Source organism: Musca vetustissima, unplaced genomic scaffold, assembly GCF_032173495.1.
Source record: "Musca vetustissima isolate MV318-11 ecotype Yass unplaced genomic scaffold, APGP_CSIRO_Mvet_v1 utg29548, whole genome shotgun sequence".
Classification (NCBI taxonomy): domain Eukaryota; kingdom Metazoa; phylum Arthropoda; class Insecta; order Diptera; family Muscidae; genus Musca; species Musca vetustissima.
The window spans coordinates 54,830-67,958 of record NW_026886771.1 but is presented as its reverse complement, the minus strand read 5'-3'; the positions used below and the strand labels follow the sequence as shown (position 1 = coordinate 67,958).

General features: G+C 33.1%; 2 protein-coding genes across 2 annotated transcripts in view; both read left to right on the top strand.

The window, feature by feature from the left end:
• Nucleotides 1-306: 306 nt before the first annotated feature.
• LOC133334256 (probable basic-leucine zipper transcription factor E) lies at nt 307-9,395 on the top strand. The gene is made up of 3 exons (XM_061542543.1): nt 307-725; nt 790-1,037; nt 9,316-9,395. Exons 1-3 carry the CDS (start codon nt 307-309, stop codon nt 9,393-9,395), a joined length of 747 nt encoding a protein of 248 aa, XP_061398527.1.
• Nucleotides 9,396-12,700: 3,305 nt separating this feature from the next.
• Nucleotides 12,701-13,129, top strand: part of LOC133334255 (myosin-G heavy chain-like) — a 35,049-nt gene continuing 34,620 nt past the window's right edge. Inside the window, exon 1 of the mRNA XM_061542541.1 lies at nt 12,701-12,908. Within this exon, the coding sequence (XP_061398525.1) occupies nt 12,818-12,908 (91 nt within the window). The 5' untranslated portion in view covers nt 12,701-12,817. The remainder of the gene's footprint in view (nt 12,909-13,129) is intronic.

The window sequence follows — 13,129 nt, the reverse complement described above, 5'->3', positions numbered from 1 at the left end:
AGCATGACATGTCTCCTTCTACAAATGAACAGAAACTCGTCACAAAATATATCTGCCCGCTAGTTCTTCCAAGATAACATAAAACAACAACAATTTAGAATAACAAAATTTAATTGGGAACACACACAGAGAAGTTGGCAGAACTCGAAGAGTGTCAGATGCATTTTTTCTTCCTGCAATAAAGTTAATGTTTTTTTTATTTTTTTATTTCTATTTACAGTTGAAGGTGAACAAATAACCATCATTCGTAACTGACACCAGAGCATAGTAGTGGGACATAGTCTGTGCAATTACATCAAACATGATATGTTGTTCCCGGATGAGACATACGAAGATTATTATCGACGCATAAGTTTGTCAAAAACTCATACAGATTTAACGTTTGAAGGAAACGTTAAGAAAGTAGATAATACCCGTAAAACCGCATCAAGTGGTAGCAGTGGACATGAGAGCAGCTGCACAAACAGCAATAGTGGCAGCTATAAAAGGACCAACGATTTCTTTGACAATATACCAGAGATCGAGGAGGAAACTGCTGAACTCTTTGATCGCAACCAAGAGAAAAACCATAAAGATGACACAGCCAAACAGTTCCGAAATAATATTAATGAAGATGATTCTACCGATTTATCTACAAATCCACGCTTTTTACGTTACTGTGAAGCGATTATACAACAATATCGTATACGGCCAGATTTCTTTTGTCAGTATTATAAAGCAATTAGGTAAATAAGAAATAGACTTTGGATAATTTTGAGAGTAATATTTCAAAAACTTTTAAATTTTTAGTAACTCACAATCGGCGTCATCTTCGAGTGGAAATACCCCATTACGAAATAAACAAAAGAAACAAATTTCGAATTCATCTAGGGAACAATCGTTGTATCGCTCCCCTGGGAATCCTATAACAGTAAAGACATCATCGTCATCAGAAGAAATGGTCCAAAGATTCACCAAACGTTCGGCAATATACACTTTACCCATGACCAAACGAAAATCCGAAGTTCTCAATAAGACATTAAACAATGGAACACCAGGTAATTTATCCAGTGGACATTTTCATTGTTATTATTATTGCATATATATTTATATAAGTTAATTTTCCACTTCATGCGAAAAATAACAAGTTTTGGCATTCACAACTAGCCGAATTGGTTTGAAGATAAACGGTGTCTTCGAACGAACAAATACAGATAAAAGGGTTTTAATGTTATGTTGAATTTAAGAATTTTTATATTTGTTTAATGATTAACAGAATGCAACAAGATTTTTTGGAACATTTTATTCTTCTAATTCGACTCCGTACGTGTCATTTTTGTCTTGATTTTCATAAACCATAAACTTTTTGAAAGTCAAAAATATTTCTACTCACATGGAGTAGACTGTCTGCATAATAGGTACAGTAAGTCACAGTCAGAAGTATCTACTTGGTTTTTTATACCCTTCACCATACTGTGGTACAGGGTGGCATAATGACTTTGTGCATATGTTAGTAACAGACAACAGGAAACGAGATAGCCACATGGTTCCTTTTGAGAATATTCATAGAATCGCTTTTTGACTTAATTTATGCATGTCCATCTGTCCGTCTGTTCATGTATACTTGTAACAAACTACAGGTCGCATTCATGATCCGATTTGGATGAAATTTGGCACAAGTCACTTATTTGGCCTAAGGACGAAACTGGGGAAAAAACGCTTCAGGTTTAGATATAGCTCTATGTAAATGGAGCACCATATTGCCAATATTGGTCCGATAGAGACAAAATTTTGCATAGCGTATTAAAGTTACTGCAGGTTGGCGTCCGCGATGTATGATTGATGTATGCGAAGTTTTGTTGGAATCTGTTCATATATAGATATAGCTCCCATATGTAGTTTCGTCCGATTTTATGTAAATGGAGCACCGAGGAGTCTAAGTGTTTTCACGAAATTTAGCAACGAGTGTGGCATTTTGTCTAGAATGCTTTTTGTTATGTTTGAAATCGGCTCAGGGTACCAAATCAAACCTAAAATGACATGTATTGGTATGTGTATGGGTTGTTTAAATTTAGTTCAAATATCTATGTGCTTCAAGCTGTTAATTTCGTCCGATTCCATTTCAATGGTCCTCCATAGATGCTATGTCTATTTTACCTAAAGGAAATTGTACATATGAGCATCTCTTGTATGTACCCAAAGTGGTGAGGGGTCCGACTTTTGAACTTTCCTTACTGGTTATATCTGAAAATCATAACTTAAAATTAATGCAATAAAATAACAATATTTATGTGCATTCAATATAAAAAAAAATGATTGTTCATAGTCTTGTCATGTTTTTCACGTGTGAGAGATGATTTGTTTCATTGTGTTGTTTAAGTAAACGACTGTAATATTGGAGGGTTACAAAAATATTTTAGTTAAATAGTGTGACATTACAATCATGATGGCTATGAATTCCTTGCAGGAGAGCAAACCATCCTGATCGAAAATGGCAAAACGATATCAATTAAATGACGTGAATACACTTTCACGACGGTGCAGATATTGACAGCTCTAGAAAATTCATCTTTGGCAATGGCACCATCAGCCAGGTGTACATACCCATGGCAATGGAAAAATCATCCAAATTATTAAGGAAAAGACGCAACCCACAGAACTCATCAAATGTTATGCCTTCTTCATTCTTGACATGATCCAAAAAACTATAATATTTTTCGGCATCCAAATATGTATAACGTAAACGAATTTTAGAAAAATCAACTTCAGTTATGGCTTTATTTCCAAAAACTTCAGTTTGCAGGTTGTCCATATATTTATAGAATCGTTCATAGTATAGATCCTTATCACATAGCCCCCATATGTGTGTATTAGACACATTCTACGATCAGATTGGCTGTAATTTGTCACAGAGAGTTCTCTATGGGTACCAAATGTCCATGCAGAAATGTATCGATACAGGTCCACGTTTTCTGGTACCGTAGGGTATTTTGGTGTGTATTAGACACATTTTACGATCAAATTGTCTGTAATTTGGCACAGAGAGTTCTCTTTGGGCACCAAATATCCATTCAAAAATTTATTGATGTTGGTCCACGTTTTTTGGCAGCCCTTATGCAAAGGTATCCCTATTTTAGTACTTACCCAAAAATTGAGTATAAAATCATTAACTGGCGAACCACTTGACATAGGCGGCCAAAATCTGCATCACATTGTTTTCATATCAATACAACTAATTGTATGAAAAATGGGGTCTTTGGGTCCAAGTTTTGATGTAGCCCCCATATAACTGTATCATCCGATTTAATGTATTTCCACACCAATATTCGTTTTGACATTAAAAACACGACAGCCGAATTTTTGGCCGCCTATGTTAAGTGGTTCGCCAGTTAATGTGATTATATAAAATTTTAATGTAAATAATCGGGTATTTACCCAAGTATTTAGCCACGTCTTTAAAGTATTGTAAAACTCTCCATTTTAAATCGATTTGATAACATGAACCCGAAAATAGGGTGTACGATATTGTATTACAGATACCAAAATAAATACCAAAATTTTACTGGATATTTACCCAATTCACCGGGTATTTACCCACTGCCCTTCTCTAATTATTAAGATTGCGTAAAATTATACTTTTGTATTCTTTCTTTAATGCGTTTTTCTGCAGATGACGGCGAATCATATAATGTGATGTTTATGACGACAAACCTCCGTGTTGATTTTGTAATGGAGTCATCAGCTAAAGACCCAGGGATAACCGAAATATACTATTTTTTAATACCATAACATTTTTAAATACAACCAATTTGGAACAGGTGTATATTTCAAGGTCCAAATTATTTACATCCGTACATATTCGAATAATCTTTGTAAAAAAGAACCTAAAAAATAATTTAAACTAATTTTCATGTCGATATAGTGCTTGCTTTTTTGATATTAGACTTTTAATTTTCAGAAAGAATGTAGGGGAGGCTTGGGCACATTCATATTTCTATGGTCCCGGAAAAATTTCGGGGCTTAATAAGGTTCGAGCACAAAAAGTAACATTTTCATATTTATTGTAAGGTATCCAATTTGATTGACATACATCTCTTGCCCCAACATTACCATTATGCATGTTACATTATCATAAACAATGATATGAATTGTTTTATTATTGTCTACATTTTTAATAGGTCAAGAAACACCCCAGTTCGTATAATTTGTAAAATGTTCCATTTAATTTTGAAAATGTTCGTTTAATAGGGGTTATATTTAATCTGGAAAAGCTATACAGTAGCGTGCAAATTAACAGCAGTTCAACACAACTTCTTTAAATAATAAAAAAAAAATAATTGCTGATTTCTTTCTACATTTTATACGGTATTGCCATTTAAAGTATTAAAATAATCTGAAAAAGATACAGTTGTTTCTGTAAGCCTTTCTTTTATTTTCGTTTGCAAATAATTGCAGTGGTGTAAGAAAAAGTATAAAAAATGCGTTATATTCAGATTTTTAATTTGCTTTTGTGATAAGCATATTTTAGTTTTTAAATAATTTATAAAAAAACCATGTGCGTTTTTTATACCCTTCACCACACTGTGGTACAGGGTATTATGTCTTTGTGCATATGTTTGTAACAGGCAAAAGGAAACGAGATAGACCCATGGTTCCTTTAGAGAATATGCATAGAATCACTTTTTAAGTCGATTTAAGTAAGTCCGTCCGTCCGTCGGTCTGTCTGTATTTTTGTGAGCAAAGTACAGGTCGCATTTATGATCCGAATTGGATGAAATTTAGCACAGCTCATTTGTTTGGCCCAAGGACGAACCCTATTGAAATTGGAAAAAATCGGTTCAGATTTAGATATAGCTCCCATATATATATTCGTCCGATTTAATGTAAATGGTGTACCAAAGTCCCTATATATCTTTCGATTTGCACGAAATTTGGTATAACGTACTGAATTGGGCCTAGAGTGATGTCTGCCAAATTTCGTGAAAATTGGTCCAAATTTATATATAGCTCTCATATATAGTTTCGTCCGATTTCATGTAAATGGTGCACCAAAATCCCTATATATCTTTTGATTTGCACGAAATTTGGCACAACGCACTGAATTGAACCTAGAGTGATGTCTGCCAAGTTTCATGAAAATCGGTCCATATTTAGATATAGCTCCCATATATAGTTTCGTCCGATTTCATGTAAATTGTGCACCAAAGCCCCAATATATCTTTCGATTTGCACGAAATTTGGCATAACGTACTGAATTGAACCTAGAGTGATGTCTGTCAAGTTTCGTGAAAATCGGTCCAGATTTAGATATAGCTCCCATATATAGTTTCGTCCGATTTCATGTAAATGGTGCACCAAAGTCCCGATATATCTTTCGATTTGCACGAAATTTGGAATAACGTACTGAATTGAGCCTAGAATGCTGTCTGGTATGTTTCGTGAAAATCGGTCCAGATTTAGATATAGCTCCCATATATAGTTTCGTCCGATTTCATGTAAATAGTGCACCAAAGTCCCATATATCTTTCGATTTGCACGAAATTTGGCATAACGTACTGAATTGATGCTGGAATGATGTGTGCTGAGTTTCGTGAAAATCGATTCAGATTTAGATATATATATTTTCGTCCGATTTAATCTAAATAATGTACCAAGTTCTTATGTTGCATAGCGTTTTGAATTTAATCCAGAATAATGTGTGCCATGTTTAGTGAAAATCGGTTGATATTTAGATATAGCTCCCTTATATTATAGATTGATTTTAAGTAATTGACGCACCGAGGAACCAATATATGGCTGATAGGAACAAAACGTACTGAAATCAGTATAACCTAACCTGTGACAAGTTTCGTTGAAATCGGTTCATATTTGGATATAACATCCATATATAAGTAAATTGTGCATCAAACTCCTAATATTTGTTAGATTGACATCACAACGTACAAAAGTGAGCATAGAATAACGTAGTTGGGTTTTCTAGAAGTACAGACTAGCCCAACGGATGACCTTTTGATATTTGTTTGAAGTCGATTTACATACTTTTGTTCCATTGTAACAAACGAATGACATGTTTATGGATAGATCTAGGTCGTTTGACATTTAGATAAATATCACATATTTTATTTCATACAATTTCATGATAATAGTCCTGTTTAATATACCCATAGTGGTGAAAGGTATCATATAGTCGGCCCCGTCCGACTTTACTACTTTCCTTACTGGTTTTTTATTGGGCCTTGGAAAACATTGTACAAAAGAAAAACGAGAACTCATAAAAAGTTTATTTCTGATGGAAAAACATACAAATATTTACAAGTGATCTCTTTTTGGATGGCCGTTGTCAATATGTTATCAGAGAAACAAAAAAATTAAATATATATATATATTATATATATATATATTATATATATATATATATTATATATACTGTGGTAAACATTTTTTGATTTTTTGACAGCCCTCGATTCGTTTGCAGTATTTTTGAAAATTTTTTAATTCAGAACACTTCGATGTACTGCACTTAAGAGATTTAGTGCGAAAATAGAAAATTATTGCATGCAATTTTCCATAAATAACGGTTTTTATGAAAACACATCGATTTTGAAGTGGCCATATAATTAAAACATTGTGTGATTTTTTACTTTACTGCATTTTTTTGAAAATATTTTTAAAAAAGCTCTTTAATTTAGTACAATTATGTAAACTAAGCACTGATAGAATCATTTACAGATAAAAATATCTGAAAAAATCTGTAAAATCTATCAAAATTGCCAAAAATTTGTATAGCACACATAACATTCAGAAAACACCCTTATTATAGAAAATAAAGGTCCGAATGCACTAGAAATTGCTGGAATTAGTAAAAAACAATTAATAATTCTCAAAATGAATAAATATTTGAAATAAAAACTCAAAAAATGGGAATTAACCTAAAGGAACGATTCAATTTCAATAGCCTTTATTAAAAAAGGCCGGAATATTTTTGCAGTATGTGAGAAAATATCGATTGATATTGGTATTTATTATATCAAATCGATTGTTCGAGTAGTACAGAATATATTTTATCAAAAAATATATCAGTCACAACAGAACGAACAGAGATCAACGCCTATGTTGACGAGTATAGGTTTCTGGCACACAGCAGCATGATTGATGGTCAACTCTTGACCCTTAAAATCTATTGAACATGACAATATTTTTCCAAAATAATATTTTATGAAGAGAATAACTTCCAATTAATCTATTTTAGTAATAAATTAGGAAAAATTGTACACTTTGACAAATATTTGAAGACTTGTGTTGAACATCAAAAATGCTGCTGTGTGCCAGAAACCTATACTCGTCAATATAGGCGTTGATCTCTGTTCGTTCTGTTGTGACTTACATATTTTTTGATAAAATATATTCTGTACTACTCGAACAATCGATTTGATATAATAAATACCAATATCAATCGATATTTTCTCACATACTGCAAAAATATTCCGGCCTTCTTTAGTAAAGGCTATTGAAATTGAATCGTTCCTTTAGGTTAATTCCCAGTTTTTTGAGTTTTTATTTCTAATATTTATTCATTTTGAGAATTATTAATTGTTTTTTACTAATTCCAGCAATTTCTAGTACATTCGGACCTTTATTTTCTATAATAAGGGTGTTTTCTGAATGTTATGTGTACTGTACAAATTTTTGGCAATTTTAATAGATTTTTTCTGATATTTTTATCTGTAAATGATTCTATCAGTGGTTAGTTTACATAATTGTACTAAATTAAAGAGCTTTTTTAAATATATTTTCAAAAAATGCAGTAAAGTAAAAAATCACACAATGTTTTAATTATATGGCCACTTCAAAATCGATGTGTTTTCATAAAAACCGTTATTAATGGAAAATTGCATACAATAATTTTCTATTTTCGCACTAAATCTCTTAAGTGCAGTACATCGAAGTGTTCTGAATTAAAAAAATTTCAAAAATACTTCAAACGAATCGAGAGCTGATCAAAAAAATGTTTACCACAGTAAATGTTTTAATTCTGTGACCACCACTGTATATATATATTATATATATATATATATATATTATATATATATAAATATTTTTATAATTCAAGGGCACCTAAATTGTAAGATCAATAGAAGAACGGCTTTTTTAATGTGCAAACATTTCGACATGGTATAGACTCTTTCCTTTATAATTTAAAATGGAAGCATACTTTATGGCGCAATCACATTAACGACACATTATCTATTTAGTCAGTAATTCCACTGTGTTAAGATAAATCTCAATACTAAATTCCCAGACATAAAAGATAAATTCCAATTCATGCAGTTTCTTCGAAAGACTTAAGACAGGTGAGTCGTGTTTTGATTGAACGAACAACAACAGAGAGAACGGAAGGAACTCAAAGAGCCATGTGTGTGTATGTAATACAACATAAAAGCCGGTTATTATTGACTCTCCAGAAAGTTTAAATTTGGGGTTTGCAGATTTCTCATATAAAAGAGCAAGAGAGAGTGAGAGATTGTGTCTACAAATGCAATGGTGAAGTGATTGGTGTGTATAAATTTTAGCCACGGTCGTTAGTTCCAAAAGAACCCTAAGAGTGAATTGACTTAAAAACGGAAACCAAAAAATTTAAATAAAGAAAGAAGAAAAAAAAACAACAATAACTAATCAAAATATGTATAGTAATTAAGTGGTTTTGTCTACTGAATGTTTATTTGCTAACAAATAGAAATGGTCAATAAAATTACATGAAAAAATGAAATAAAGTTACACAAAGAAAATTAGAATTTCCAAAAAAAATCGCCATTTGAAAAATTTATCATCAAAGATTTTCAGCAAACCAAGTAAACCTCATTTTTGAAAAAAAATCTCGTTTTGTGTGTGGATACCTTAAAGGTACAAATATCGCGAAGTGTGTGTTTTTTGGTGTCGTTGTTGTTGTTTGAATTTGTATGTATCTGACGGTTACTTTCAAAGTACCAGACCCAGGCAAGCGCGAGTCAGACCTATCAAGAAACAATTCAAACCGTTTACATGGACGCGGGGAGTCACTGTATGTGAGACTTGTCTTGGTTTGGTGGAGTAAGTTCGCGTGATCATGTGTTGGTTGGTGGTTAGACAGAAGAGGTACATAGGCATACATACATACATATGTGTGCTTTTGGAAAAAGTCTGACTTAAATGGTGTTGAAGTGTGAGTGCAAAAGAGGTACACAGTCAGTCAGTTAGCCAGGCAGGCAGACAACAAAACCATCAACAATAAAAGCAACAAACACCAACTATTCAACATAAGAGATCATTAAGACTGGATGTTGTTATTGTTGGGTCCAGTGCTGGTGGTATATGGTAATGATAATAATGACACCAACAACAGCAACAAAAACAACGACAAAGCAAATGGAATGGAATAAATATACAACGCGATCATGTGGACTTGGGTAATGTTGGCGGTATTTTCTTATTGTTATTGGTGGCAACAAGTTTTTCGTACAGTAAAAAGAAAAATAATAACAATATACCGAAAATTGTAAACGAATAGAAAATGAAAGACACAAAACAAATAGGAGGAGAAGAAGAAGATAAAGAAAATACGTAACAAAACAAGGTACCCGACAATTAACATTTCTAACGTGAATATCACAGTGGGAGTTATGAAAATATGCAGATTGCAAATTACCCACTTAGGAATTATAATATCTCTAGAGTAAATGTGAAAAAAACAGAAAAGAAGGTAGAATGGACATTGATTTTCGAAGCATATGCATTTCTGTACGACTGATTGTATATGTCTTACTGACTTTACTTACTTACTTAGCTGGCTTGTGACAGAACTTTCGTTCCATAAGCCAAGCTTAGAAAAGATTTCCAGGCGCGTCGGTCTTTTGCACAGTTTTTCCAATTTGAAAGTCCATTTTCGGCAATGTTGTCTTTGACTTGATCTTCCCATAGTATTCTTGGCCTTCCCCTTCTGCGTGAACCATCAGCTGGTTCGCTTTGATCTTCATCCATTCTCACAACATGACCTAGCCAACGTAGTCACTGCAGTTCAATATGTCTAACAATGTCGATGTCCGAGAATAGCTGATACAACTCATGTTTCATTCGACGGCGATATTTACCGTCAACGCAGATCGGCCCATAGATCTTTCGGAGAATTTTGCTCTCAAACACTCCAAGAGGTGCCTCATCTGCTTGCGTAAGTACCCATGCTTCAGATCCATATAACAGCACGGGTAGTATCAGCGTCTTGTAGAGTGTGAGTTTGGTCTGGCGGGAGATGGCCTTGCTTTTGAGTTGTTTGCTCAGACCATAGTAGCACTGGTTGGCCATCACTATCCTTCTCCGAATTTCAAAACTGATGTCATTCGTTTTATTTATGGCGGTACCAAAGTATATAAAATCTTTGACTACCTCGAAGCTGTAGTTCTTAAGTTTCACAGTTGGCCCGAGTCCGAGATGTCTTGCCGAGCAAGCATTTATTTGAATAAGCCATTTTACTCGAATTCGTCCTCAACTTTTCGATTGGAAAATGCGGCTATGCCCTCAAAATATAGAAAATTGGTCAGTACCTTTATATGGGAGCTATACTAAAACTTTGACCACCATTACTCCATTAGCAATATCCTAAGAATAATAGCGATGTCAGTGCAAAATCTATTGGGGATATACTGTAGTAGTAGTGTTAGATCGACAGTAGAAATATTGTAAAATCGATAGAGAATATTACATCCACCAAGAATATTAAGTTAATGAGGTCTTAATTTCGGGACGACATATTTAATATGGATTGAAATCTAAAAAGTCCAGGCATTTTAGTATGTTACACATCGATAAAGCTACATTGTCTTCCACTGTGGATGTTGTTCACATTTAAGTCGCAGATGCTCACACACATACCTTCTCAAATCATCAGGCCCAAATCTGTGAATGCAGAAGAAGAACAAGAATCTGTGAAGTGACACAGAATAACCGAAACAAAAATAAGAAATTTTGCACACCAAAAATACAAATGTGTGGCATAGTAGAAGCGAACAGTAATATTTAACAAAAGAAAGAAAATAAACAAAACCAACCAAACAACAAATGAAATGTTTAAGCTCAGACAGACAGACAGACAGAATGTTGAAAAAGAAAAAAAAAACACTGGATGGCAGTTGCAATGAAGCTCGGTGAATTTGAAAACTTGTTGCATGCCTTTAACTTCTTAGCCTTTCAACACGATGGCAACAAAACAAAAAACTATCGTACATGAGACTACAACAAATACATAATCTATATGTACGTATGTACATGTATATGTATGTTTATCGATGTGATTACTGGTATATAAAATGAGTGTCATTTGTCGTTACTACAATGTTATTTAATTCCGATTTTCGGTTATAGGACGGGGGTTACAATTTTATTCAGATCAGACTGTATTCAAAATATTTTATTTTGGCCTGGAAAATCCAATTTTCTTTCAACTTATACTACAAATTAAGAAAATGCGAAAAAATCTTAAAAATACCGAATATAGTTCGGTACCGATGTATGGGCACTAACCCCAAAACGTAAACCGATATTTATATTTTTAGGGATGAAGATTTGACAACTCATTAAAAACTAAAATATCAAATTAGAGCCAATTCGGTTGAAAACGTGTCCAAATGTTTCCAAATACCGTTGTATGGGGGTTACCTAAAAGTGGAACAATATTAATAATCTTTATGGGATCTCAGTAGAATATTTCGAGGTTTTACATACGGATTTGTAGGGAGACTATGTAAAAATATTGAAAAATTTCGTGGAAGAAGTTTTGTATTCTACAAGAAAATTCGAGCCACTACGGTTGAAAATTGCCGAAAATTGGGCTGGGTCTTTGATATCAAACGTTTTTTGCAAAGATGTTCTTCATCTTCAAGGTATGCCAACTTACAACCACTTCGGTGTGGAAATGCGTCAAAAAATGTATCCCATCATAGGACTTTTATCTTAAATTTATGGAACCTCCAACGTATATTTCGAGGTGTTGCAAACAGAATTGCAAATTTAATATTCACTTGACGCGAAGGTGGAACAATATACAAATATCTCTTCATCGCAGACAGCCATCGAAATGGACTTATTTTTTTACCAAAACATATAAAGAACTACAAAAGTGTAGATGTGCCTAATATACTTTTGGCTCCCTCTGTAGTGACCATGTGCAACTAGCTACTCCACTAATCAAGCTGTCAGTTTTCATGTGCAAATAGCAAAATTAAAAAAAAAAAACAACAACAACAGAAAAGAAAAACAAAACTTTGTAAAAAGTGTCTGGTATCTACACCACAACAACAAATACATACTAATATAAATTCGTGTATCCCAAAAACCAAATCTTGGAAACCAGTTTGACAAAACAACAAGAATAGCAACAACAACAACGAACACAATTTCAAATAACAACAAATAGAAGTGGCCTCAAACGCGTTTCTGTACCAAATCTTCGGAAAAAAGTGTATCTTTGGAACCATAACAAAAAACAAAACCCAAACCGATGAAGAAGTGCTATTTAAAAATTCCTAACGAAATATTAGCCAGTGAAGAAAGAATTCCTTAGCGAATTCTTAGAAAATGAACAAAACCGTTTTTTTTTATTTTGCCATACTGAGGGGCAGATTATTAAATTTTTTGTGTTCATTCATTATAAATAATTAAGTGTTGCTATTCGTTTTTATTTCTCGAAATTAAAGATATTAGAAAAAGTGAAATAATTTGTGAATCGCTGAGAAATATACTATTGTCACAAATGTCTTCAACAACAATTTTATTTAATGTTATTTCATTGAAATACAAATGTTGATCAACGATGGCCACATTAGGCCTTTCAAAAGTCTTCATACTGGATAAATACTTTACGGAATTGCAAAAATTTTGGGAGACGGAGAAGAAGTTGCAGGGTAAGTGTATTAAATTGTTATTTTCCAAATTGGTTTCTTTTCTTTGTATTTTGCATACTCCTTGTGATATTCGTTTGTTGTTTTAGAACTTTTTCTAATTATACTGAAATTGGTAATCTTTTTTGTAATCGAGAATACTGTCAATTTAAAAACATAATCGACGTTTTTGTTTTTGTACTACATAACATTTCACAGCCTTACCTAAAATTCAACTAGCTCGT

Coding starts and splice junctions, on each gene's coding strand:
- LOC133334256 (XM_061542543.1), top strand. CDS start 307: ATGTTGTTCCCGGATGAGACATACGAAGATTATTATCGACGCATAAGT. Junction 726..789: donor CAGTATTATAAAGCAATTAG/GTAAATAAGAAA, acceptor TTAAATTTTTAG/TAACTCACAATCGGCGTCAT. Junction 1,038..9,315: donor ATTAAACAATGGAACACCAG/GTAATTTATCCA, acceptor TGTTGGGTCCAG/TGCTGGTGGTATATGGTAAT.